Raw genomic sequence first — 27988 nt, 5'->3', positions numbered from 1 at the left:
AAAAGATGACAGTTTGAAGACTAGCATCCGCATTGCTTCTGCCACTTCTCCACTATCCTTTTCTCCCCCAATGGTCTGCAACTCTTTCTCCCTCGACTGGGAGACCAAGTTATTTCTTTGGAACCCATTAACTTCAAAGGTGCTGGAAGCATGGTGATGAATGCCGGAAAACCTGAGGTCCAGACATCCAGAGGTCCAATATTACCAGACGTCACACCCTAGATAAGTGTAAGCCATGGGTTGGGAGGTGAAACATTTACAAGTAGGGGCAGGGGAGACGAACCATTAATAGGCTGCCTGTGTCCAACAGAGATGTAGGTACCAAACCAGGGATGTATTTCCTGTTCCCCATCCAATTGTCCAAGTTACATTTGAATTGGCTTAGGGAGGAACTCTGCTTCACATGGATGGGTAGATGTTACAGAGATGGGGTAGTCTCTGGGATATATACCTGTCTCTCCAGCAGGTCCTATTTATATCACAGGTAAGGTGTAAATCGTTAGAATGGGTCATTCTTGTGCTGTTTGTTTTGTGGAAATGTAGGAGGTCCATCAGAGTGGAGTCTAACAATGCCTTGTGTGCCAGACATAGATCTGCCCTCAACAGCCTGCAGCCTGTTGGAGGCAGAGTACAGGGATCGGGCCTTTTGGCAGTGTGCACAGGACATGTTACTTACCCCGTTATTCTTTTAGTGAGTAACCTCTGCGGACATTCCAACTGTTGGATATGCTTGGTTAGGTACACACCAAAGGGGGCACTGTACTCGATGATAGGTCTGATGAATGCAGACTACAGTGGAATGCTGACTTCCTTGGACCTATATTCTATACCTTTGTTCACAGGTTGCACAACATAGAATGACTTCCCTCACTACTGTAGTCACGTGATGGTCAAGGGCTAGATTACTGTTTGCGTGTGCCCCCCCCAAGTCCCTGACTACTGGGACATCTCTTATGGTTGCGTTGTCAGAAGGATACTATTACACATTTCTTAGCATTTAGCTCTAGTCCATGGCACTGTCACCAGTTTGTGTCAGCCCTTCCAGGAGAACATTTGTGTCAGTGGGCGATTTAATGACAGCTGAAAATTTACTCAGCCAGAGGCCACTGACATTGGCCTTGACTTCAAAGAAGTAAATGCCAGAAAATAAAGGTACCAGGTCTGATCTCTGTGGGACTCTGTTTGTAACAGGCCTTTTTGTAGAGGAGGACTTCCCAGTTTTAACTTCCTGGGTCCTGTCTGTGAGCCAGGTAGCTATCCATCACTGGACATAAGGATTTGTACCCAACCTCTTAAGTTTGTCAACAATGCCCGAGTGGGATATTGTTTCAAATCCCTTGGCCAGGTCAAGGTAGGCAGCGTGAACAATGCTGCCCTTATCCATTCCTTTGGTGACCTTCTCAAAGAAGTCCACCAGGTTGAGTGAGCATGACCTGCCCCTGATGAAACCAGATTGGGTTGGATCCAGTGTCTAGAGATTTCCTATGTCATTGTTGATCTTTTCCATGATAATTCCATCTATGGCTGGGTATATAACATTAGGGAGACTCATGGGTCTGTAGTTTCCAGGGTCTGTAGATGGCCCATGCATATGGATGACTGTTGCTGTTCTCCATTCATGAGGCATGAAGCCTGTTTGGAGGCTACAGTTAAACAGCAATTCCAGAGGGCCTGATAGGTCATGTTTCATGTTATTTAGAAAGCATCCTGAGATACTGTCTGAACTCACTGATGCAGTGTTCTTGGCCTGAGAGAGAACATTAAGGGCCTGTTCACTAGTGACAGCAGGGGGAGTTATATTTAATGGTATTTCCTGAGGGAAGATTGAGGGGGAGAGAGGGACAACGTTGAATTTGTTGGTCAGTAGGTTTGCTATATCTTCTGGCTTTTTAATTTCTCCAAATCATTTGGGTTTCTAATACCATGACAGAAATGGGCCCCATTTCTAAGTCAAAGTATGATTAAAGTTCATGAAATTAGTTTGTTTGTGTCTTTCGGCTTTTCCCGGTTAGGGGTCACCACAACGGAACTCCGGTCCGCTAATGATTGGCAGTAGACTTTTACTTACTGGCTTGCAAGGCCTAATGCACAACCTTCAATGAAGGAACGCCCATTCACACATGTCGCTACACAAAAGACGCTTTGAGAATTGAACAGGCAACGTCTAGCGACAACGCTACCGCAGCACCACCACCACAGTGTAAAGTTCATGAAATTAGTACTTTGTTTAAATCTTTGATGTCAGCCAGAAATGCTCTCCGCAGCACATGCAATGTGCCCAGTAATGACTCCTTCTGCAATTGGGATGGAATTACATGTATTGGTAACATATCTAAATACAATTGTAGATTCTTTTTTATAAGACCCATTTCTCCTACTACTACTGGAACTGTCTGGGTATCTTTTTTCCACACTGCTCTCATTACTGCCTGCAAATCCTGACATTTTATGACTTTATGTTTCTCTGTACGCAAGATACTGTAGTCACTGGGTGTAGTGATTTCAGTGATCAATGCTGCTTCTGTCTTCTTTTCATGGACCACTACATCTGGTTTTCTAGCATCCATCTTTTGAACTGTCGGTAATGGGTGTTCCCATGTGATATAGACTTCATCATTTTCTATGATGCTTTGTGACTCATGTTTCCAGTGTTTTTTAGCTACTTCATTATTATAATGTTTGCATAATCCCCAGTGCAACAGTCTTGCCACATTACTATGCCTTTCAGTATACAGTCTTTCTGCCATTAGTATGTCACAACCAGCAAAAAGGGGTGCAACTGTCTCTAATTCTGTTTTACAAAACTTACATTTGTCTGTTTCTCCCACATGTTCAATGGACTTTGTAAACCAGCGTCTTGGGCTGCCAATATTAACCTTTCATCTTCTGATTTGAATTTGCCTCTCCTTAACCATTCCTGCATTCTTTCTTGATCAACATGAGGTGCTTCAGGAGTTTTCTTTACTTAAAATTATATTCATGCATTTTCCACATTTCTTGCCTTCTCATCTGATCCTTTACGATATTCTTTCATTTTTTGGCACATTCAATTAGTGCTTGATTTTATCTACTGATGGTGTGATTTACAATCCCACTTGACACTGATATACTTCTGCCAGACTAAGAGGGGAAGTCATCTTAGATTTATTCTCCTCATGTTTCAAAATTTCACTATGTTTGGATTGTGTGAGGTCAGCAGATATGTACGCAGTCCCTTGATTGTGGATCTATACATATAATCAATTTCAAGGAGGCCCATACCTCCTTCTGACCAGTGCATATATAATCTTGGTATGCACTGATTTTTATAAATCATTTGATAAGCATGAAGCATCCTTCTTGTTTTCCCGTCTAATCTATCCAATGCCTTTTGGGGCTAGTCAGTCTAAAACTGTAACTTAGGACAGGAAGAATAAATTGGTTTATAGCTTGAACTTTGTTCCTAGATATCAACGCTGTTTTCAGGATTAATTTAAGGATTCTAAAATATGCCTTACTGAGTTTTATTTGCATTTGTTTGTATGTTACTGTTGATCATTCATCAATTCCCAAATATTTATACACTCCCTCTTTCTCAAGTTCTTTTATATCCCATTCTTGTCCCAAAATGATGTTTTCTTGGTGCTGCATCTTTCCTGCTTTAAAGTTTGCTTTGGTACATTTATCAAGACCAAATGACATCCTTATATCATCTGAAAAAGTTTTAACTACTTGCAGTAGTACTTTCAATTCATCATCTGATGAGCTATACAGTTTTAAATCATCAACAAAGAGAAGATGAGATGTCTTTACAGTTTTTTGGTTTCTGGGAGCCAAATTATAGCCATGACCTAATATGTTAAGCAGACAACTTAATGGGTTAAGGGCAATGCAAAACAGCAGCGGTGACAGAGAGTCACCCTGGAATATCCCCCTTTGGATTTTTATCCCTGGAATAATAATTTGTCTTTTATCATGATTTAACTGCAAAGTGGTTTGCCATTGTTGGCCGCTGTGATACAGTTTATTATTGTAGGATGTATCTTATACATTTTTAAGCACTCTTTTATCCATGAATGTGGGACACTGTCAAATGCTTTTTTGTAGTCTATCCATGGCATATTTTGATGCTTCCCCTTTTTACAGTTCTCCACTATGACTTTATTTAGCAACAAATGATCTTTTGTTCCATATGACTTTATTTTATTACCCTTTTGTTCTATTGCCATAATGGAGTTTTCTTCTAAATGATTATAAACTCTGTCAGCATCAATTCCAGTGTACAGTTTATATGTCGTCGGAAGGCAAGTTACTAGTCTAAAATTTTTAGGGTAGCTTGCAGGTTCACTTTAAAGTAGGAGCATTGTTTTTCCTGTTGTTAGCCAGGCAATTGTCTGTTCAGGGCGTGCCTACAAATAGTTCTTTCAAATGGCTAAATCTTCGTGCAGAGATGTTAATACTTTTAGCCAGAAGTTAGGCACTGCATCTGAGCCTGGGGTTTTCAAATTAGAAGCTTTTCTTAACTTTATTTCAATCTCTCTGGCTGTTACTTCATCCATTTCATATCCTGTACATTTAAAACTTCTTATTCTTTCTTTTACTTTTTCTATGCCTTTGGCATCTTTTTTATGTTATACAGTATCCTCTTTAAATGCCTCTTCAAAATGTATCTATTTCTTCTTTTTTGGGGGGACTTTCAATTCCTTTTACCTTGTTTTCCAATTCTCTATAAAACTTTTTTGGGTCATCAATAAATTGCTTATTTCGTATTTTTCCTTTATATATATCTGTGTTTCTTCTAAGTTTTTCTGCCTATGCTGATACTTTTAGTTTATTTGTGATAGTGCATGACTGATCTGTTATAATACTGCACGTTGTTTTTACTATGTCTATTTTTCCGAGTATTTTTGCTGATCTGTTCCCTTTTCTTTACTCTTCTAACAGTGACTCTTCTTGTTTTAACTGTTATATAGCTTTCTCTATTCGATACTTCAATGATGGCATTTGATTTCTCCCCGTCCTTTCCCTTATAACCTTTGTTCTTGTGGTAGGACTATCTGTTTTTAATTTGGCTGCACAGTAATGTATCCTATTTACTTCTGTTATATCACACGAGTGTCTATGCACAGTCCTAATTACTATGTTCGTTTGTTTTGTAAAACTTGTAACTTTTTGGGTTTTATTGACCTTCAGCGTTCTATTTCTTTCACTGATCTTAATATGTCTATCCATCTCTATTAAATCAAGTAACTCTTCTCTTAGACCATTTACTTCTAAACTGAAAGCACATTTGTTCTCCATTTCCTACAGGCATTCTATAGAATGTTCCAGAGCTTCTACCTGTGTCACATTCTCTTCAATTTCACCCTGTATCATCCATGGCTCTTTCATATGGGAACTCACTAGCCAATCACTCCATGGCATTGACTGTGTCAGAGTTGCCACAGTTTCCTGTTCTTTCCCTTGCTGTACAGCTCCAACTGAACCTTTGTACCGGTTTCCTATGGAAGGCTCCAAAGTATCTTCATGTCAACTGATTGGATGCCTCCTGCCCTACTGGTTTCTCCTTAACTTGGGTGTCCACTGCTCTACCCTGTTGGGTTATCGGAGTTTAATGTTCTACACTAAATCCTTCACTTTGCACATACTCCATAACCTCAGTTTCTGTTTCTTTAACTTCTCCATTACTAATCCTCTTTTCCTCTTCGTTTTCTTACTTTTTTGTATTGTAAGATTTTCCATGTCCAGATGTCTTTGACTGTATTTCTCTTCAAATATCTTTGGTACTGCTCTTTTTGAATCAATTAGTTGCTGTTCTCCATTCATGAAGCTGTTTAGAGGCTACTGCTAAATAGCAATTTCAGACGGCCTGATAGGTCATGTTTCACGCTATTTAGAAAGCATCCTAAGACACTGTCTGGGCTCACTGATGCAGTGTTGTTGGTCACAGAGAGAGCATTAAGGACCTGTTCACTAGTGATAGCAGGGGAAGTTATATTTGATGGTATTTCCTGAGGGAAGGTTAAGGGGGAATGAGGGGTAAAGTTGGAACTGAATTTGTTGGTTAGCAGGTTTCCAATATCTTCTGGCTCAGTGTAGATGGCTAAATTTACAATGAGCTTTGCACACAGTATTGCACTGCCTTTGAGATTATGAACATAGCTAAGGTATGCCCGTGGCTGTCCTTGGACTAGATGGCCAAATTTACCTTAAATTTGGCTTTGAAGAAATAAATAGTACCTGGAACGGTCGACAGTATAATAAATGGCACCAAAATCTGCTCTCAGTCAAGTATAGCAGCACTGAACACCACTTCTTAAACATAATGCGTTTATTGAGAATTAAAAAAGCTATAGTCCATAGCATACACAAGAGTTAAGCGCTTTCATCTACTCAATGTAGACTTTCTCAGAACTAATCTTCCTTGCCACTACCCACTTATATACAAACTTGAATCAATCAATTTCATCAATTATGTAAAATCAATTAAAATATAATGACTTGTAATGAAAATTTAAAGTGCTCAGTGCTTCATTTCCTTGTCAATTGCCTTTTTTGTGTAGAAAAAAACAACAATTTATATTCATTCAAACTTCCCACACTTGTAACCATATTAAAAAACAGTTGCTTACCACATAAAAATGTATAACAGTAAAACGTGTAATACTGACATATGTGCCACAGTAAAAATCATCCTTACTTTAACTACACCTGTTATATAATCTCTGGCTATCTCTACTACCCTCTATTTTCCAAAATAGGTTTAATGGAGATTGTTTCATGAAGTCCAGGATAAACAGAGGCACTGAGTTTAATTTGCCACCTAGTTTCCTTTTCTCCAAGTTTGTACTTCATACTTCCCCCTCTTGGATTTAATTTTATACATTCTAAAATGCCAAAATTAAAGGAATCACAGTGTGTATTACCACTAAGATGTCTCCATAAAGCATTGTTAGTATCCTGTTTTCTTATTTTGTAACAATGATCGTAAATTCTGTTTCTAAGACATCGCTCCGTCTTCCCCACATAAAAACAGGGGCATTTGGTACACTTTGCCAGATAAACAAAGTGAGAGGTTCTACAGTTACCTTTTCGAAATCTAACATCTGTTCTGTTTTTGTCATCCAAAATTAAATAAGGTACCCTAATAATAAACCCACATTGATTGCAACTCCCACATTTTGTGGTGCCTATGGATTTATGTCCAAGGTTGATGTCCATAATTTTCTTTTCTAGTCTCATTTTCAAGTTGCATCCATTCTTAGATACAAATTTAGGTGCCCCCCCCCCCCCACTGTCTTATATACACTGTCATCAGTTTTCAGTATATTCCAGTTATTTTCTATTATTTTCTTAATATCTCCGATTTGGGGGGCATATTTCAAAATACATGCCCTAGTGAACTCATTAATACCCATATCTTTATTTGTCCCATTTACCCCTTGAATGTGATTTGTCCCTGTTCCTAATATGGGTTTATATTTATTCCCCCATTCTTTTGTCACATACTCTTTTATATCTGATATCATCCCCATGGGATAACCCCTTGTCTTGAACATATTCCCTATGATATCCATTTCAAGTACCATGTCAGAAAATTCAGATGTCATTCTAGCTGCCCTTATGCACTGACCTTTAATTATACTCCTTTTTTGATAACTAGGGTGGCAGCTAGAATATTCCAAATATGCATTACTAAAGGTGTCCTTTCTGTATATATTAGATTTAAATCTGCCATTCTCTACTGTGATGCGAGTGTCCAAATAAGATATGGACCTCTGGTCCACACTGAATGTGAATTTTAAATAATCACACCTAGTGTTTAAATACATTTTAAACTCATTAAGGCTACTCTCATCACCCTTCCATATTAAAAACACATCATCCAAAAATCTTAGATAACACAGTATATTGTCATTCCATTCAGATTGCAGAATGTATTCTGTTTCCCAATCTAATAAAAACAGATTAGCAAAAATGGGGGCACATGCTGCCCCCATAGCTACCCCTTTACATTGCCTATAGTACTCTCCTTCAAATAGGATATAGTTATAAGACAGGACTACTTCCATGAATTCCATAATCAAGCATATTTCATCCCAGTTTAAACCACTGAATTTTTCTATACTGTTATTGAATCTAATTAACCCTTCTTCCTGGGGTATGCATGAAAAAAGATCTACTATATCTACTGTTACCAAAAACATATCGTTTGTAACTAAGGTTGGGACCAACCTTCCCAAGAAGTCCCAAGAATCCTTAACTATGTGCTTAATTTTACTATAAGTGGGTTTCAACCAGCTATCTATCACTTTACCAAAAGAAAAAGTTTTTGATCTGTTGCCAGAAATAATAGGCCGGAAGGGAGGATAATTTATATCCTTATGCATTTTAGGTATACCCACTATAGTACTAATAATGGGATGTTCATCCTTCAAAAAATTGTACATATCTGAGTCAATCCTTTCATCTAACAATAATTCAATAAACAAAGTTCATTTAAAAAAATCCAAAACTACAATTTATGTCAACCAAATAGCAGCTCAATTTTTGCTTCACTCTACCAGGAAAATATAGACACTGAGAAGTAGTCCACCCCCCAGTGGAATGCTACACAACATAAGATAGGTGAGCTAACATATGAAATTGGTTGTGGTGGAGCTAGAATATCAGTCTGGTTAAAACGAATAAAAATAACCCTGTGTTTTATGACTGCTACTTAGTCATATTATGATAGTTACATGTGTGTGCTTTCAATCAATTAACAGTTGTTCATACTTTTCAAATGTTATATAAACAACTACTGACAGATGCCCCTGGAAATGGTCAGCCTACCCTTAAGACTACAAATGAAAACCTTACAATTTAGCAATGCAGAAACTTATTTTATAAATAGACAGTACATAGTACCTTTATACATATGCAAACAATGTACACCACCCAACAGCACTTTAAATACTGTGTGAATAGTTACATTTTTCTGTCACAGCTTGTTGCTACTCACTCCTGATTTTGATAGTTTTGCAACAGCAATCAGCTTGTTGCTGTTAGGGTGGGTAATTTTTCAATGTAGTTGATAGCTCAAGTTTAAATAATGTCTCAAATGTCAGGCAGCCAACCAGAGTACGGGAGAAATGGCAAGGCTTTGTCTCTTCATCTCTCCTACGGGCAAGGATAAGGTGACAAAGCTTTTCTCACCTCAAATCACCTACCATGATTGCTAAGGGAGTGCTCCAATGGACCATCTTATTAATAAATCTTTGGCAAAGACTAGAAACTTGATGGAAGTGTCTAGCCTCTAAAGTACTGCAGGGCTTCCGCAGGTATAAGTCACTTGTCTGAGGAAATGGTAATCCCCAGGCTGAGTTCACTACATGCCTTCTACATAAACCAATGTCTAGGATCATGCAGTTGAGAACAAAACACGTGCACTCTAAAAAGCCTGACCCCCCCCCCAAAAAAAGAAAAAAAAATCCACGAAAGACATTTTTTCCTGTTATAGAGAGTGCCAAGATACAGAGTGAATGGCATATACTAACATATACACAGCTTCTTACCACCTATAAAATGATTCAGAATCCATCTGCTTGTCCAGCACTAAATAACATTCTACCCAACTATGTTCCTACTCGGTCATTATGATCCAATGAGCACAAACTGCTGTTGGTCCACAAACCTATCAAATCAGTTGGGCATTGTCTGTACTCGTACCATGTTGCTAAGGCCTGGAACTCCTTATCTTTATCCATCAGGTCAATTCCCTCCCCTCCTTCAAAACCATTCTGAAAGACTTCTAAGCCAAAAGCTGGCTCTGTTTTTGCTCAATACCAGGAGAAACTATATCCCTAAATGTGGACAAATACCTATTCATAGCTTGCACCTCTTTACTCTCCCTTCTTCACTCACTTCCTTACTTCTATCAATTTCTCTCTCCACTGGCTTTCTCTTTAAATATACCATAAGCCTCCTTTTCTCTCACTTTGTATTGCAATTCCTGTTTATATTGTACTAATTTACCTTTAATTTCTTTTACTTAACAACTGGCTAAAATTTCTCTAACTATTAAATTGTCACATGACATGCATCTATTCTTAACCAATGTTTTCATATTATGTCTAATTGGTATAATTACTTAAACTGTATTTTTTGTCTTATTTTTAAAGACTGTAAAATTATTCTTCTTAAAATGTTTTGTAATACTTTGGAGCTTTTATACCTGGATCTCCACTGAACATGGGCTCCCACACAGTCTTGGTAATCAAATCTCAATAAATAAATAAATTATAGTGGACAGCTATGAACCAAAAAATAAAAATTCAATAATTGTACATTGAAAAGGTTGCCAAGAGGGAGGGCAGAATGTGGACAACACACAATGTCAGGTTATGCAAGCACAATACAATGTTTCTTGCAATCAACACTACTGCAAGCTTCTATCATGCATTTGCACTGTACCTTTTCCCAACGATGCTTAATCCAAGGCCTCTGCCTGGATGCTTCTGAAGTTCAGCTGTGAACACATCATACATGTCATCTTCCTTATACTGAGCCTCATCTCTGTAAACCATTAGGCGGACTTTGTGGGGAGTTTGTCTTAGAACATTAATTGCCTCATCATGAGTGGTATTTCTTAGGTCAATACCGTTCACCTGAAAGGAAACACAAGTTTTAGCAAGGCACATTTTAAGCTATTTGGCAGAAAAAAAAAGAACAGAAACAGAAAGAGTATGATCAAAGAACAGTAACATCAAATAATACATCACCTCGAGTATCTGATCCCCAGCCCAAAGCCTTCCATCTTTGGATGCAGCTCCTTCTTCATATACTTCATGAATAATGATGGCTCCCTAAAAATAACAGTAAAACCATGAGCTTCCCCTCAGAACACAACTGCACAGATAATTAGGGAAGGCATTGTTAGCTTACTTAATATACCCAATTTATCTCTGCCAGTGCTGTCATTAAAATCCTAACCTTAAAATATACGCCAACCACTTGGATTTACGGCACTCTACATTTAAAAAAGTAGATCTTGCTGGATATTCTCTGCTTCAAAACTGACTTTTTAATCAATATTTTACTGATTTTTTTACACTAAGAATCAATCCATTATTAGCATTTCTGATTCTTAATCTGCAGTACTGACGCAATTTCTAGCTCACTGTAAAAGTACAATGTGAATGCACATCTACATACTACCTTTGGTCAGTTTTCTCCGTATTCCTTTTTGAACACTCCACACTCATCTTTTAAATAAGACAAAATAATCAAAAAATCCTTACATCTCAGACAGTTGGACATTTCTAACTCTTGTGACCAGTCTATCTCCATCATTGTCTTAATCAACTTTCTCACCTGATGTTAAACCCAATCATCCTCCAGAAATAGGTACCTCCACACTTTTTCTTTGTTGGGATTCACCTTCAGTCTGTCCTGGCTATTAGACTCCCTCATTTCAACTTTCCATATTCTCTCTCCTTCCCACATCCAGCCATCATCAATCAATTATTTCCCCTATTTAACTTGCTCAGTAAACTCTCTTTCTACGGTGACAGTATAGTTGTGCAAGCTGCACATACCACAACTGTAGATGTTCAAATTTCTCACTGCTGCAGGAGTCTTTGGATAGAAGAAGTTGTATCCTGCCCAGGATACAACAACTAGCCAGTCTTCACAAAGCTCTGGCTCTCTTCTACACCAGCGCTCTCGCTACTAATGCATGAGCCATGGCAGCCTTCGTCTTCTTTTGGTGTGTGGGCCATTAATATCACCTCCTATCCAATACACATTGCTCACTTCAAATGCAGCTACACAGCAATTCACATCCTTATTTCTCCCAACAGAGACACTGATCCCCAAGAAAGAGAGACCCATTAAAGCCCATAGAGTGTAATTAGCAGATGAAGGTTTACACTACTCCTACCAGATATCACTCATTTCACAAACAACATTACACAATGTTATACACATTTTCTTGACAGCAGAAGAAGGCAAGTCCATCTAGTCTGCATTGCTTTTTAAGTATATTCTACATTTTACTTCTCCATCCCTAGATTCCCTACCTCAACCTATGCCCTTTTGCTCTCTAGAATGCCTTTGTGGATGTTCTCTCCACCACCAGTTTTGGCAGTCCATTTCACGGTTCTTGAAGATGTATGTTATCAGACTTGGGATGTAATTGGTCCTTACAATCTTTGCTCCCTCCTCTCTCCTTTTTAGGACAACTCCTTTTTCACCTCACTGACATGATCTTAGGTTCACAGGTTCATACTAGGCTGTCTGCCCTGGGGCAATTATAAGCCTAGCCCAATTCTGTATGGCTTACGCCACCCCTTGATTTGAGTATACTGTGCCCTTTTTAAGGTTTATAGGTTCATACTAGGCTATCTGCCCTGGGGCAGATTGCACCATCATGCCTCCCAGTCCTTTTCTGTAGCCTTTGCTGATACTGTTTCATGGCAATCCCTCATATCTTTCTAGTGGCTTTCCTCTTTACTCTTTTTTGCAACCTGCTGCTCTTTCCCAAGTGTGGCTTCCTGAATGGCATACAGTACTCAATCTGTGGATAAACAGGGCCTACTAGACCAAAGCAGCATTACCTGTTTGTTTTAGCTGCTGCCCATCATTTTGTTGGCCCAATGGCATTGGCTCCTCACTGTTCTTCTAGTGTCATAATCACTCATTTCTCCCGCTGCCATCAGTTCCACTCCTAAGCTGATGTCCGACATCAGTGTTACTTTGGTCTTGTACATTTGCATTTGTTTGCAATGGATTTCACTGTCATATATTTTAGCCCACAAAGTCAGCCCCTCCACATCCTTATTTAGACTTTTCCCCCATCCTCCACTACTGAATATAACCTTATGCCATCAGAAAAGGGGTTTATCCTGTTCTCTCAGACATGTCTGAAATAAACACACTGAAGAGCACTACACCCTGAATGAGACCATGGTGTACTGAATTGTCACTCTTCTATTTTCTGATATTGTTCCTCTCTACAGAGTCCTCTGTGCCCTACCATTCAGGTATGCAGTAATCTGATTCTTTAGTTTGTTTCTGTCTTTTTCTTCCCTCTGACTGTTGACGGTCAACCTCACAATCTACAGCTGGCCCCTTTGTTCTGCATTAGGTGAGACTCAGAGCCAGTCATGGAAGGCTATCATCTATGTAGCCATCAGGGTCTTTTACTAGCCATATTGCTCTCACATCCCTGCAGCAGGTTGATAGCAGCATTCCACAATGCAAGACTCATGGGTGCCTGTGCACTTCTGCTCATGCATCATGGTTACAGCACATCACCAAACATTTGGTGGACCTGCACATCCAAGGCTTCATGCTACCCAAGTCATAACATTATTCCACCATCAGGGTGATAGCCCTGTTGTGGAAAAAAATGCCATCCCTTGAACCTAGACTGGTAAGCAGGAATTGGATGCTCACTCCCTCACGGGCTCTTCCAGTATCTGTGCTGGTAAATTATCTCATGTTGTCTGGGTTACACTAATTGATTCATCCATCTAAGCCTCAAAGTAAACTTTTGAAACTACTTCTAAACCTTCCAGTTTTCATAACAGAACCTGTGAGTGACCAAGTCAAAATCACTGCCAAAGTCCAGGTAGACGATATTGTTGCATACTTACCATTCAAATTTTCCTGTAAGCCAATCATAAAACTAGATTATGTTAAACTGACAGCTTCTTATCGTCTTAAACTCATGTTGACTGCTACCCTGGGGAGTTACCTCCAAGAAAGTAGGCAAGACATCCCTGCTGTTAGGCTAATAGGCCTGTAGTTTCCCAGAGTTCTCCTTTTCTCTTTCTATCCACTATATAACAGTACCATACTTTCTGAATTCTAGTCCTCTGGCACTTCAGTAGTGGTCAGTAGTGTACTGAAAACTGTTATCTGGGGATATCCCAGCACAATGGTCAGATTCTTAAAGTCCATAGGAGGCAGGCTGATCCCTCTACTTTACTCCCCCTTAGGGAAGCTAGTTCATTTGCCAATTCCTCTTTCTCTATCTTTGTGTGTGTTCATTTCTCTTCTGACTCAGTCACTACTAGTTTCCTATATAAAGGCTGAAATAAAGTACTCATTCAATAACTCTGTTTTTTCACTCATCCATAGTTATCCTCCCCTCTGCTTAGTCTGGCAAACTATGCCCTCAATACCCTCTTTCTATCTACAAACAGAAGCCTCTGTTCCACCATGACCACTTCTGCCAACTTCTTATCAGAGTGCATGCTTCTTGCCCTGATCTTTGCTGCCTTTCTACTTTCTTCCTTGCACTGCAACTTTTCCATCACCTCCTATCCACATCTAGTAATAACCCTTTTGCCCTAATCATTAGCCTCATCTTCCTGTGTAGCCAGGTCAGATGCCATCTTTTTTTTTATAATATGTTCTCAAATGCCTGCCCACAACTCCATGTTCAAGTTCTGATACCCAACCCATTCCTATTTCTTGTCCCCAGTCTTGTGACTGAACTCTGTCCCCCTACACTAACTCATCATAATCCACCTGCCTAAAATCCAAAATCACTCTCTTTGTCCTTGAGTTTTTACCCTTCCCAGTCTCTAAACCTCAAAGTGGCATGGTCATGTTTCGCTAATAGCGCCTTTATTTGACATCTCTGATAAACTCCACCCTGGTTAGGAAGACTACCAGAATTCTACCCTTTCTAGCACATTCTCATATTATGTGGTATAAATCTCCGTATGGTCCCTGAAGAGTCTTAGCAGTCAAATAAAGCAGTCAGTATCATGAAAATACTGCAGAACTCACCACCAATGCTGGAATACACCTTTATTAACGAACAGAACAACAGATAAGCGCTTTCACGTACGAAGTACGCTTCTTCAGATCTACTTTACTGAACTCACATTCTACTTTATATACACTCAAAGTGAAACTGGTGCATTGTGTAATTATTCAATTAATCAATTGATCTATCTTGTTAAAAACATCTTTAAAAGGGAAACACGCTGAAACTTTAAACTAACAAAAACTTATGGAACCATAGACATATAGTGAGTATCTACTCAATCAGAACTCATGATCAGATGTCATGTTAAACAAATACATCAATCATAAAAATATGTAATAATATAAATGTATATATATATATATATATATATATATATACATGTGTATATATATAGGAAGTATTTATAGGGAAATATATCTATATATCAATATTTAATATGTATTTATATAAATATAATAAATATAATAAATGTGGATAGTCTATCTATCAATGCATTTATAAAACTATTGCCATATAAATATATATACTATAAATATTAATATATATGACATATGAGGAAAAAGTGTAAACTACTATTCCATTCATAACGAAATATATACATATGTAAATATGTTGATGTATAAACATATATGTCTAAAACTACTATCAAAAATATGAAATATAAAATATATATAAAATATATATAAAATAAAACAAAAATACATCTATGTATACTAAATGAATGTGTAAGTATGACATAACATGAATATTCTATATTCTACAGTAAAAAATTCGTACTAGATGTGAAAAAACCTATTTGACTACTAAAAGCTACTTAAAACTAATGGGAGGCTCTATGTAACTTACAACTCATGTAAATTCTGAACATTATACATTGGATCAAATGCAGGACAAAAAACATATGTCTATATGATCAAAATAGCTAGTCAACAAATACATATATGTATGACAGATAAATTAATAAAATATGGAACCATTCATATATCAAAGGTATATCAAAAAGTAGATTTGAAACACATATTACTCTATTCACTATGTAAAATACATCAAATAAAGATAGAGATACCATTGTTGTTACTTCCATATCAATATTTATTTATGTGCCCTGGCTTCTAAAAAAGGTTTCAAAGATATAGTTTGATTCAAGCCAGGGGGTAAATGTGCCCCCATCCTCAAGATCCAGTCTAATTCTGTGGTGGCTAACTGGTTCACATAATCACCCCATCTCTTATTGATGTGCACTACTTGTAGCACCCTGAAGCTAAACATATGCTGTTCATGTTCAAGAATGTGTCTAGCCAAAGCATTCGTCTCCTTGCATTTCCTGATGTCATAGACATGATTATAAATCCTCTGTTTGAGTTTCCTCTTGGTCATGCCTACATAAAACGCATCACACTGCCGGCAGGTTGCTAAATATATCACATTTTTGGTGTCACAAGTAGTGTTACATTTGGGAGTGAAAATGAAATCCATATTTGGATGTTCAAACGGTTGTATGGTTGTTATATACTGGCACATATTGCATTTACCACATGAAAAAGTCCCCAACCTTTGGACATGGGTATAATGTCTAATAGTGTGCCTATCCTCTTTGAAACATAGCATCCTTCTCAAATTGAGGGAATTCCTAAAAGTGAACCTAGGTCTGGCCCCCACTATAGTCTTGACCATGTCATCTAGTGTGAGAATATTCCAATTAGAGCTGATAATATTTTTTAAGGCATTAATGTCATTCGTATATTGCATAGTGTACATTATACCTCTATCAGAACGTTTATCATAAATCTTTGTATTAACTGTGTGAACATGCCTCTCAGGCTGCTGTAGACCTAATTCTTGGATTTTTATCTTTTTAACCAAATTAACATCGTAGCATCTCTTCACAAACAGATCCTGCATGTTATGTGCTTCTTTTAATAACAAATCATTGTTGTTGCATAACCTCTTCAACCTATCAAATTGACTTTTTATGATCCCTGGGAATATATACCTAGGGTGCATACTGTTGTAATTCAATAGAGTATTCTTCCAACAGGGTTTCCTATAGAGTGTATATTCTATATGGCCTTCTTTCATAATGGTCAAACTTACATCCAAGAAATTTATGGTTATGGGAGACCATTCCATTGTGAACCTAAGAAATTCTGTGGTTGATTCTAAATAAGTCAGAAAATCTTGGAATTCCATAATGTTACCTTCCCACAGAATAACATTATTCTGTGGGAAGGTAACATTATGGAATTCCAAGATTTTCTGACTTATTTAGAATCAACCACAGAATTTCTTAGGTTCACAATGGAATGGTCTCTCATAACCATAAATTTCTTGGATGTAAGTTTGACCATTATGAAAGAAGGCCATATAGAATATACACTCTATAGGAAACCCTGTTGGAAGAATACTCTATTGAATTACAACAGTATGCACCCTAGGTATATATTCCCAGGGATCATAAAAAGTCAATTTGATAGGTTGAAGAGGTTATGCAACAACAATGATTTGTTATTAAAAGAAGCACATAACATGCAGGATCTGTTTGTGAAGAGATGCTACGATGTTAATTTGGTTAAAAAGATAAAAATCCAAGAATTAGGTCTACAGCAGCCTGAGAGGCATGTTCACACAGTTAATACTAAGATTTATGATAAACGTTCTGATAGAGGTATAATGTACACTATGCAATATACGAATGACATTAATGCCTTAAAAAATATTATCAGCTCTAATTGGAATATTCTCACACTAGATGACATGGTCAAGACTATAGTGGGGGCCAGACCTAGGTTCACTTTTAGGAATTCCCTCAATTTGAGAAGGATGCTATGTTTCAAAGAGGATAGGCACACTATTAGACATTATACCCATGTCCAAAGGTTGGGGACTTTTTCATGTGGTAAATGCAATATGTGCCAGTATATAACAACCATACAACCGTTTGAACATCCAAATATGGATTTCATTTTCACTCCCAAATGTAACACTACTTGTGACACCAAAAATGTGATATATTTAGCAACCTGCCGGCAGTGTGATGCGTTTCATATAGGCATGACCAAGAGGAAACTCAAACAGAGGATTTATAATCATGTCTATGACATCAGGAAATGCAAGGAGACGAATGCTTTGGCTAGACACATTCTTGAACATGAACAGCATATGTTTAGCTTCAGGGTGCTACAAGTAGTGCACATCAATAAGAGATGGGGTGATTATGTGAACCAGTTAGCCACCACAGAATTAGACTGGATCTTGAGGATGGGGGCACATTTACCCCCTGGCTTGAATCAAACTATATCTTTGAAACCTTTTTTAGAAGCCAGGACACATAAATGAATATTGATATGGAAGTAACAACAATGGTATCTCTATCTTTATTTGATGTATTTTACATAACGAATAGAGTAATATGTGTTTCAAATCTACTTTTTGATATACCTTTGATATATGAATGGTTCCATATTTTATTAATTTATCTGTCATACATATATGTATTTGTTGACTAGCTATTTTGATCATATAGACATATGTTTTTTGTCCTGCATTTGATCCAATGTATAATGTTCAGAATTTACATGAGTTGTAAGTTACATAGAGCCTCCCATTAGTTTTAAGTAGCTTTTAGTAGTCAAATAGGTTTTTTCACATCTAGTACGAATTTTTTACTGTAGAATATAGAATATTCATGTTATGTCATACTTGCACATTCATTTAGTATACATAGATGTATTTTTGTTTTATTTTATATATATTTTATATATATTTTATATTTCATATTTTTGATAGTAGTTTTAGACATATATGTTTATACATCAACATATTTACATATGTATATATTTCGTTATGAATGGAATAGTAGTTTACACTTTTTCCTCATATGTCATATATATTAATATTTACAGTATATATATTTATATGGCAATAGTTTTATAAAGGCATTGATAGATAGACTATCCACATTTATTATATTTATTATATTTATATAAATACATATTAAATATTGATATATAGATATATTTCCCTATGAATACGTCCTATATATATATACACATGTATATATACATACATTTATATTATTACATATTTTTATGATTGATGTATTTGTTTAACATGACATCTGATCATGAGTTCTGATTGAGTAGATACTCACTATATGTCTATGGTTCCATAAGTTTTTGTTAGTTTAAAGTTTCAGCGTGTTTCCCTTTTAAAGATGTTTTTAACAAGATTGATCAATTGATTAATTGAATAATTACACAATGCACCAGTTTCACTTTGAGTGTATATAAAGTAGAATGTGAGTTCAGTAAAGTAGATCTGAAGAAGCGTACTTCGTACGTGAAAGCGCTTATCTGTTGTTCTGTTCGTTAATAAAGGTGTATTCCAGCATTGGTGGTGAGTTCTGCAGTGTTTTCATCATACATTCTCATATTAGTTAAAATTCTACAGGTCCCTGGCAGCAGTCATTTTGATGAAAAGCTTGCTAGAAAGACAGAAGCAGTAGCAATCATAAAGCAGTTTGAAAGTGAACAATGAGGAAAAAGAGGGGCTCTGTTCTAGTCTGGGTGCTAATTTACCTTTTTGATGGTAATACAATTGTGCTCATACCTTGGAGAGAAACAGAAAACAAAGGATTAGGCCAGATAAAACGACTTTAGCTAGTAGATCTAGTACACTCTTTCTGATGCCCTGCCTGTGGGAGGAAAAAATATGCCTTGTTAAAGTTTCAAGTACTTTATTTAGTTAAGTACGGAGATGGATGAGTGATCTTGTTCTAATACATTACATTCAACAGGTCAGTTATTTTACAGACAATGGTGATAGGGTCCAGAGGAGCTGACTGGAGAAAAATCTGGGAGACGGAAAAACAAGGAGCCAATCCGAAAGCTTAGAGGTTGGACCATTAATTGAATATTCCTGAAAGACCTGTGAGAGTTTACCAGCTCAGCAGCCTGTGGAAACTCATTCTTAGTTAAAAGGTTTGATTTTTATTTTTAACTTTTAACAAAGCATGATAACACACCATGAGATACCACTGCAAAACTATATTTAATAAAACACTTTCGCTTGAGCTTCATCAGGTCCACCTAATAGAGTGGTTCCCACCTTGATCATTGAAATTAACTGCTTTTATGAGGCTATCACTAGACTTTATTAGTCTGTTTTGCAACACATGTAAAATGAGAGTTTGTGTCTGCATCAGTGGGGCTCATATTTGCTTGGAGCCAAGCATGAAAGCTTTATTATATAGCTTTTTCCAGTCTATCACATGCAATATGAGAGGTTGTGCCTACTTTTACAGAGCTCATATCTCCTGAAATACAATGTGAAAAACAAATCTTCTATTGTAGAGGAAAAGGTTTACAGTGCCTGCATATAAGACACTCACAAACATGACTAATGTGACAAATCCGCATTCTTCTTCCTCTTGATGAAGACTGTTACTCATCTGGTCTGGATAAAACAGACAAACCTTCATGGGTTCTGTCCAAGCAGCTTTATTACAGACAAACACATCAGAAATGAGGCTTTGTAACTTAAACTTAAATAAACTTATACTGTAAACAGACTGACTACCACATTCATACATGTTAACACTCTGGCTGTTGTCAAAACTGCACTGCTGCCTGCATGTGCTCAGTATTTATATGCATATGCTTACATCTGGTAATGCTTCTTAAAGGCACATGCAAATACTCTGATCTACATCATCCCTCTGAGAAATAGTCCATATACAAAATGACAGTATTCAATGACAAGCAATTTACAGAAATGAGCTTTATGACATGCAATTATACAAAAATCATTTGACATGCAATTATACAAAATCAGACACACACAAAAAATTATGTCCAGGTTGCTGTGTATTTTATACTAGGTCTGGAAATACGACCTGAACGTGTAACATAAAAGTCAGAATTGGATCTGGCAACGGAGACTGTCTTCAAGGAATGTTCAACTTCGGGGACATCTGGGACATCATCAGGAAAATGAACGGATACTGTGACATGTTCTTCGGTACGAACATTGTCAGGGTTGCTCTGAGATCTAGAGTCTGTATCCCAAGTATAATGCTGCAGTGTTGTTTCTGATACAGGAAGATGATGTCTGCGGTTTCTCCTGTACTCTCTACCCTAAGCTTCCACTAAGTAGGCTCTCGGCTTGGTACATAAACCTCTCACTTGACCAATATGATCAAAGCCTTTTGCCATTTGCATCCTCACTGTCTCTCCTTCGTTTAATGAACAAAGAAATCTGCTCATGTTATCATAGCTAGACTTCTGAGAAGAATGCTTCTTTTTTAAGTTGGGCTTTGATTGCTCTGTTGTTTTTAGCATTGGGCACCAACAGGCTAGAACTGATAATGGGATAGACTTCCCATACATGTCAAACACAGCACCTCAATGGCCCTCCTCCAAGAGAAATCTTGATGTGTGGATGGGAAATAGAAAATAAACCCCGGGAATCACTCCAGTAGCTCTACTCGACAGAGGCAATGGGAACTAAGGTCGGGTGGCACGATGTCAGGGTAATCCTATGGGTTAGGCTTGTAAAGGTTCCAGGGCCATTAGCCTAGTACACATCTATGAACCTATAGGCAAGATTGTTCTCATCTGCCTAGATAGAAGTCTCTGAGCAGTTGAGCCTAGTAGGTTGTCACGGGGTATATTTCTGAGATTGAGTAAATTCAAGAAGATATCGGTACTGTCATGCGTTGACCTCTCCAGTAATTGCTTTGCACTCTGTATTGCATGTTCAGCAAGGCCATTTGACTGTAGGCATTTCAGGACTGCTAGTAACATGGATAAAGTCCCACTCTTTAGCCAATCTCTGAGACAACTGACTGGTAAACTGATAACTGTTGTTAGAAATAACTTTGTGTGGACCAACATGGACTGAGAAATGATGTTTCATCTTGGTAATAACAGCACTGGACATTAGGTTAGGTAGCAAATCGATCTCAAATCAGTTCACATAAGAGTCTACCAACACTATAATGTTGACTGTTCCACTCAAATATGTCAGCTGCTACTGTTTACCAATGTAGTTCAGGAATTTGGCTTAGCTGAAGTGGCTCTTTCTGCAAATGTGGCTTAGGACTGTTGCACACTGAACAAGAAGAAAGCACTTTATTGATGTCTTTTGCTAGAGAAGGCCAAACTACTAGTCCTCTCACCCTTCTTTTGGTAGAATCGGAACCTGGGTGGCCACGATGCAAAATCTGAATGTATTCACACTGTAAGGCAGTAGGAACAACTTTTGGACCTTTGAAAATTATACCATCTTCCATCAGCATCTCATCTCTGTATGGAAAGTAAGGCTGTACTTCTGGCGGTACACATGATTCCTTTTTTGGCCATCCTACATTGATGAAGTGGTTGAGCTTTTTCAAAATTGGACCAGTTTTTGTATAATCTCTTAGCTCACCAAGTCTCTTCATATAAAAATTACGCACTTCCATGACATCAAAGTCAAAATTCTCTGCATCAAGATGTTCAGTGGTACTTCTGGGCGATCTGGGTAAGGTATCAGCCAGCTGAAGAAGTTTACCCTTTGTATAGACAATTTTGAAATTATACTTTTGCAATTTGAACATCATGCTTTGTAGTCTTGCTGGGGCTGAATGCATAGGCTTCTTTAAAATAGAGACTAGAGACTGATGGTTAGTTTCTACCTGGATAGCTCAGCCATAAATATAATCATGGAACTTCAATCATGCAAACACAATTGCCAAAAGTTCCTTCTCAATTTGAGAATATTGCATCTCAGTCTGGGTAAGAATTCTAGATGCACAGGCAACAGGTCTGCCCTCCTGAAGAATAAGTGCACTAAGACTGAACTTTGAAGCATCACAGGAAAGAACTACTAGTTGGTGGACATCATAGTATCTTAATGTACTGTAGGCAGGTTAGCAATTTGCTTTTTGAGGTTATCAAATGCTCTCTGGTGGTGTTCTAGCTATGACCATGCAACATTTTTGCATGTCATCTCTCTCAAAGGCACTAACTCACTAAAGTCAGGGATAAATTTGCCCAAATATTTAACTATACCAAGAAAACACTGAAGAGCTTGGGCATTGCTTGGAGCTGGCATCTCAAGAATGGCTGCTTGTTCAGAAGGATCTGGTCTTAAGCCTGCACTGGTAAATCTATGACCTACATAAGTAACTTCTGGTAGTCTGAATTTGCATTTCAGAGGATTGAGCATTAAATTCACTTCACTCGTTCTGTCCAGAACTTTACTGAGGTTTCTGTCATGCTCTGCTTCACCATTACCTCCAATTAGTAAATCATCAACTATTATTGCACAAGGGTAGCCTGAAAAAAAATTGCTCCACTGCACACTGATAGACTTCACTGGCAGAATTTATTCCTAAAGGCATCCTGAGGAATCTGTATCTACAAAACAGGGTATTGAATGTAGTCAGTAGTGAAGATTTGCAATAAAGCATTACTTGCCAAAACGAACTCTCTGCATCTAAGACAGAAAAAAACAGTGGTATTTGGCATGAGGGTTGCAATTTCTTCGACTGTAAGCATAGGATGATGAGGTCTCATTAATGCCTTGCTCAAGTCTCTTGGGTCAATGCATATTCTGATTTCATCTGAATTTTTTCTTATAAGCAGCTACCATAGAAGACACCCACTCATTTGGTTCTCTGACTGGACAAATCACACCTTGCTGCACCATTTTGTCTAACTGGACCTTGACTTTGTCCTGCATAACTATTGGAAGTCTTCTTGCTGGTCTGATCATGGGACTGACCTCTGAGTCTACTTTCATGAAGGAAACAACTGGAACTTGTTGAAAACAGCTGCATACTCTGAGAAAATAGCATCAGTAAAACTGGGACGTGCTTGCATGACGTACTTCTTTGGTAAAAGAAAGCAGTTTCATTCTCAAACTGTCTCTGAGACCTAATGATGACTGCATGGGTCTTCGGACTACAAAAAATTGCAAGCTGTACCTGTTCCCAGCCGAACAGCCTGAGAGTACCACTGGGCCTTCCTTTTGAAACTCTTTACCTCCATAAGCAACAAGCTTCGCACAACTGCCCAAGTAAAGTTGCTCACAAGCCCTCACTTTCACAAATATTTCTGCTGAGATTACATTACACTTTGAACTACTGTTACTTTGAGCTCTGTGGATTTACCATTGATCAGGTACTTTGCCAACAAATCTACTGCATTAATCTTTTCACCGACCACTGATAAACCATCTACATAAAAAGTAGGGTTGCAGATTTCTACATGATCAACTTGCTTTTTTGAGTGACCTTTCTTAACAACTGAATGAAGCTTGTTTGATTTACAAAACTTTTGACAATGGTTCCATTTTTACACTTGTGGCATTGCTGACCAAATGCTAAACACTTCTCTCTTTTAGACTCATGGTCAGCACCATAATTACGACAGTTAACAATAAGATTTGACTTGGGTTTTGCTGACTCACCCTTATACTGTATTGAGCATGCCCTTTTTACTGAACTAGTCTTGGAACGTGCTAGAAAGCTACTGGTTCTCCCTGCCACACCTGTAAGGCTTGCTGCTACTATGTGCATAGGCCTGTTTCTGATTCCCACATGCTGTATACTGTTTACATTTGCTCTACAGGCTGTTGAAACTATGCTCTTATCACTTGTAATCATACTTGTGTGCCTTTCTGTGAGCTCAGGGATTTGACAAATCTCTATGGCTTTGCTTAATGTTAAATCACTGTCATGAAGCAAAATCTTTCTCACTGCAGCACTATTAACACCACACACAAGCCTGTCCTTTATTAACTCAACTTTCAAGTCACCAAATCTGCACGTTTTAGTTTTGTTTCTCAAGTCAGTAATATAAGCTGCAAAAGTTTCACCTGGCTTTTGGTCTCTTCTGTAAAATAAATGCCTCTCTTATCTAACATTTGTCTGGGGGATGCACATTTCTCTAAATATATGTTTTAAGCACTCAGGGTCTTCCCTTGATTCAGCCTGTACCACAATATGATGGTTTTCCCCCTCTCCTGCAAATATGTTTGGTGTATACACAAATGAATGCTCTCTTTCAATAGCTTCTGACCCAGCTAAGTTAAGCAAAATGAATGCTCTTGTACGTGCATCTTTGTCAGAAAAAGCTGCTTGTATTCCTGCTCAAATACTTTCCAGTTCTCAATTATATTATAATCAAACACAAGTGGACCTGGTCTGTGAAATGCCCCTGCCATAGCAACACACAGTAAAACAAGCAATGAGGCGAACGCTGACACCACACTATGTAGCTTGAGAAATTGAAAACAATGAAGCAAACTCGTGCAAACCAGCAGGACTAAATAAAAACACTTTTAATAACAGTTGAGCGCTTTCACCTGTTACAATACAGGCTTCCTCAGAACAAAAAAAACATTCTGAATTACAGCCCTTAAATAGATGTTTTGGCTCCAAAAATTTTAAAGCAACATACTCCACTAAAACTTTCTGCATAAACAATAAACAAAAACATTCCAAAATGAATAGGTAACAGAAATAAACAATAAATACATATATATCCTATAAAATGTAATACACAAATTCCTCTGAAATACATATTTGTTAAAAACATATGTTTCTATAAAAACACTGACTCAACTTATTTATAAACAATTTAACACTAACATATTTTGTATAGCAAAGGTTTAATAGACAGTGATTCATTCAAACCTGGGGGTGAGGCAGCATCAGTAAAAATTTGCCACCACATTTCTCTATAAGACAACCAACTCTTATAGTCTCCCCCCCTAGGGTCTATTTGAATAAGGTCAATAATACTAAAAGTGAATTTGTGTTCAGAACCCTCTTGTTTTATGTGCTTATATAGGGCATTCTTCTCATCTCTCTTTCTAATAGAGTAAAAATGACCGCATATTCTTTTGTTCAGCTGTCTCTCGGTCTTCCCAATGTAGAAAGCGGGACAAGCTGAACATAATGCAATATATATGACAAGTTTAGTAGTACAATAACCTGCCTTGAATCTAATAGAGGTGTTGGTAGTGTTGCTTAACCTAGTGCCTTGACTGTTGTTAATAGCAAAGCACCAGTTGCATCTACCACACTTCTGTGTAGGTTTAGAAGTATTAGTAGTCAGGAACATCGTATTTTCTAACAACCTTTTCAAGTTCATACCCATTTTATTTACAAAGTGGGGTTTATCACCTAAAATGTTGGATATAGAAGCATCCGCCTTAATAATAAACCAACTTTTATTAACCAATTGCCTCATCTTATAACTACAAGGACCATATTCGATTACTGTTCTCTCTCATGCTTGACCAGCAAGGTTATTCTTTCCTTCTGCTTTAACTGTCTTTTCTAAAATGTCTGACACTACATATTTTACCTTTTAGTCTGCATAATGCCTAATAACTACATTAAAATGGAAGTCCCTAATCTAACAGTTGCCCCTAAGGTCCCTGATGAAAGTCTGCAGGGACCTACTTCTGTAGTTACCTTACATCTGTATTGCTAACTACTGTATACAGCTTTATGCTACCTGACTCTTAAACTGAAAATACATTTTCTTTATTTGGTAAATACACTTGGAATTTTAATTTTGACCACTAGGTGTCACTTGAGCATTTATGGCCTGTTTGGATTGAAGTCTCTTAACTTTATGATTTAATTATAACTAGGCAATTGTTTTTCTTTATCTGATGAATAAACCTGCAATTTTAATTTTGACCACTAGACTTGAAGTCTGATAACTTTATGATTTAATTTCCATATTACCTAGATTCATAGTCTTTACAGTCTAAGTCAAAGTTCTGAGATATGAATGATATACTCAAAACTTATTCTGAAGAAGTTCCTTCACTGTAGGTGGATGAAAGCGCTTACAAGAATACATTTTTGTTTTTTTAGAAGTGTTCTTTATTCTGGAATTTGGGAATGTTTGTCGTGCTTGTCTATTTATAATGTTTGTCTATATACTCAAAACCTGTACATTATTCTGAAAATGAGTGTCCAATTAACCTGTTTTTGTGAATCTCTATTTAAGTTACAGTACGATTTGTTAACCCTGACTATTTTTATTCCATATCTCTGTATACTGTAATATTAAAGTTATGTTTATTATCTTAAGAACTGGTGCCTTAGTGTACCATCATGTCTCTTACAGCAAATAAAACCTTTTCCTATTGTTCATAAATTAAAATGTTTAAATATTGCACTGTTTCTTTTTATTGTACAGCCTATCAAGTATGATGGCTATTTTCTGAAGATTAACTAAAACTGGCACTAAAGAAATAACTCTATAACTGGTCTTGAAGCATAAATACCATATACTGTTTTAACTTGTGCCTATAAATTTTTATTTAGATTTGCTCTATAATACTACTTACATTTTTAACTTTTATGTGCTGTAATAGATGTCTGCCTCCTAAATTTGTGTCTGAAATATTCTATGAATATTTATGAGCTATAATAGTTTACTAAAACCTATACTTTCTGTATTTCAGATCTATACCTTTGTATTTTCTGTTAATGTCCTTTTAAATTTCTAATCTACAATAATTATGTAATATACACTGTAATCTGTAAATGTGCACTGTAATCTGTAAACTAATTAATAAATTAAGCCTGCCTTGGTATGTCTTGAGTGCACTGAATAACTATTACCACCTATTCTTTAGATAACTTATCTTAATAATTTTAAACCTATGCTTTCTGTACTTCAGGTTTATACCTTTGCATTTTCTATTAGTGTCTTTTTTAACTTTCTGACTAATGTACAATAATTATGTAAAGTGTACTGTAATCTGTTAATTAACAAATTAAGCCTGCCCTGTTATGCCTTGAGTATACTGAATAACTATTACTACCTATTACTTTGATAACTTTTCTTAACAGACCTGTAATAAATAATTGTCACTTTACCCTTAACTAATGACTGAATAATTTGAAGGATGATGTAGTAGAAATGTATGATGTAATAAGCCTGTTACAAATAAGTCTGTAACGCTAATGAATAATGTGAAGTAACTGAATATTATTTTTATATTCTGAAATTTGACTGAAATGTACTATACTGAACACATAACTGAGTATGAATGTCATATTCTGAATCTTGACTGAAATTTACATTAGTATGATACATATTTATACTGAACATTTAAAATAGCTGTGTATATTCTGGAAACCAACTAAACTAATACTAAAATAATATCTTTTGCCAGTGTTGACTGAACACAGATAAAAGCATAACTGAAATTGGTACATGTTATATT

At 37.0% G+C, this 27988-nt stretch overlaps 1 protein-coding gene across 8 annotated transcripts in view; it reads right to left on the bottom strand.

The window, feature by feature from the left end:
- MPDZ (multiple PDZ domain crumbs cell polarity complex component) overlaps nucleotides 1-27988 on the bottom strand; it is a 3829210-nt gene that overhangs the window by 438823 nt on the left and 3362399 nt on the right. For all 8 annotated transcript variants that reach the window (XM_044061234.1, XM_044061239.1, XM_044061240.1 and 5 more), the window contains 2 exons: nucleotides 10743-10826; nucleotides 10435-10628 (listed from right to left, as the gene is read on the bottom strand). In XM_044061234.1, coding sequence (XP_043917169.1) covers nucleotides 10435-10628; nucleotides 10743-10826 — 278 coding nt within the window. The remainder of the gene's footprint in view (nucleotides 1-10434; nucleotides 10629-10742; nucleotides 10827-27988) is intronic.

Source organism: Protopterus annectens, chromosome 2.part0 (genome assembly GCF_019279795.1).
Source record: "Protopterus annectens isolate FY-2018-M chromosome 2.part0, PAN1.0, whole genome shotgun sequence".
NCBI lineage: Eukaryota > Metazoa > Chordata > Ceratodontiformes > Protopteridae > Protopterus > Protopterus annectens.
This window is presented reverse-complemented; position numbering and strand designations above follow the sequence as displayed.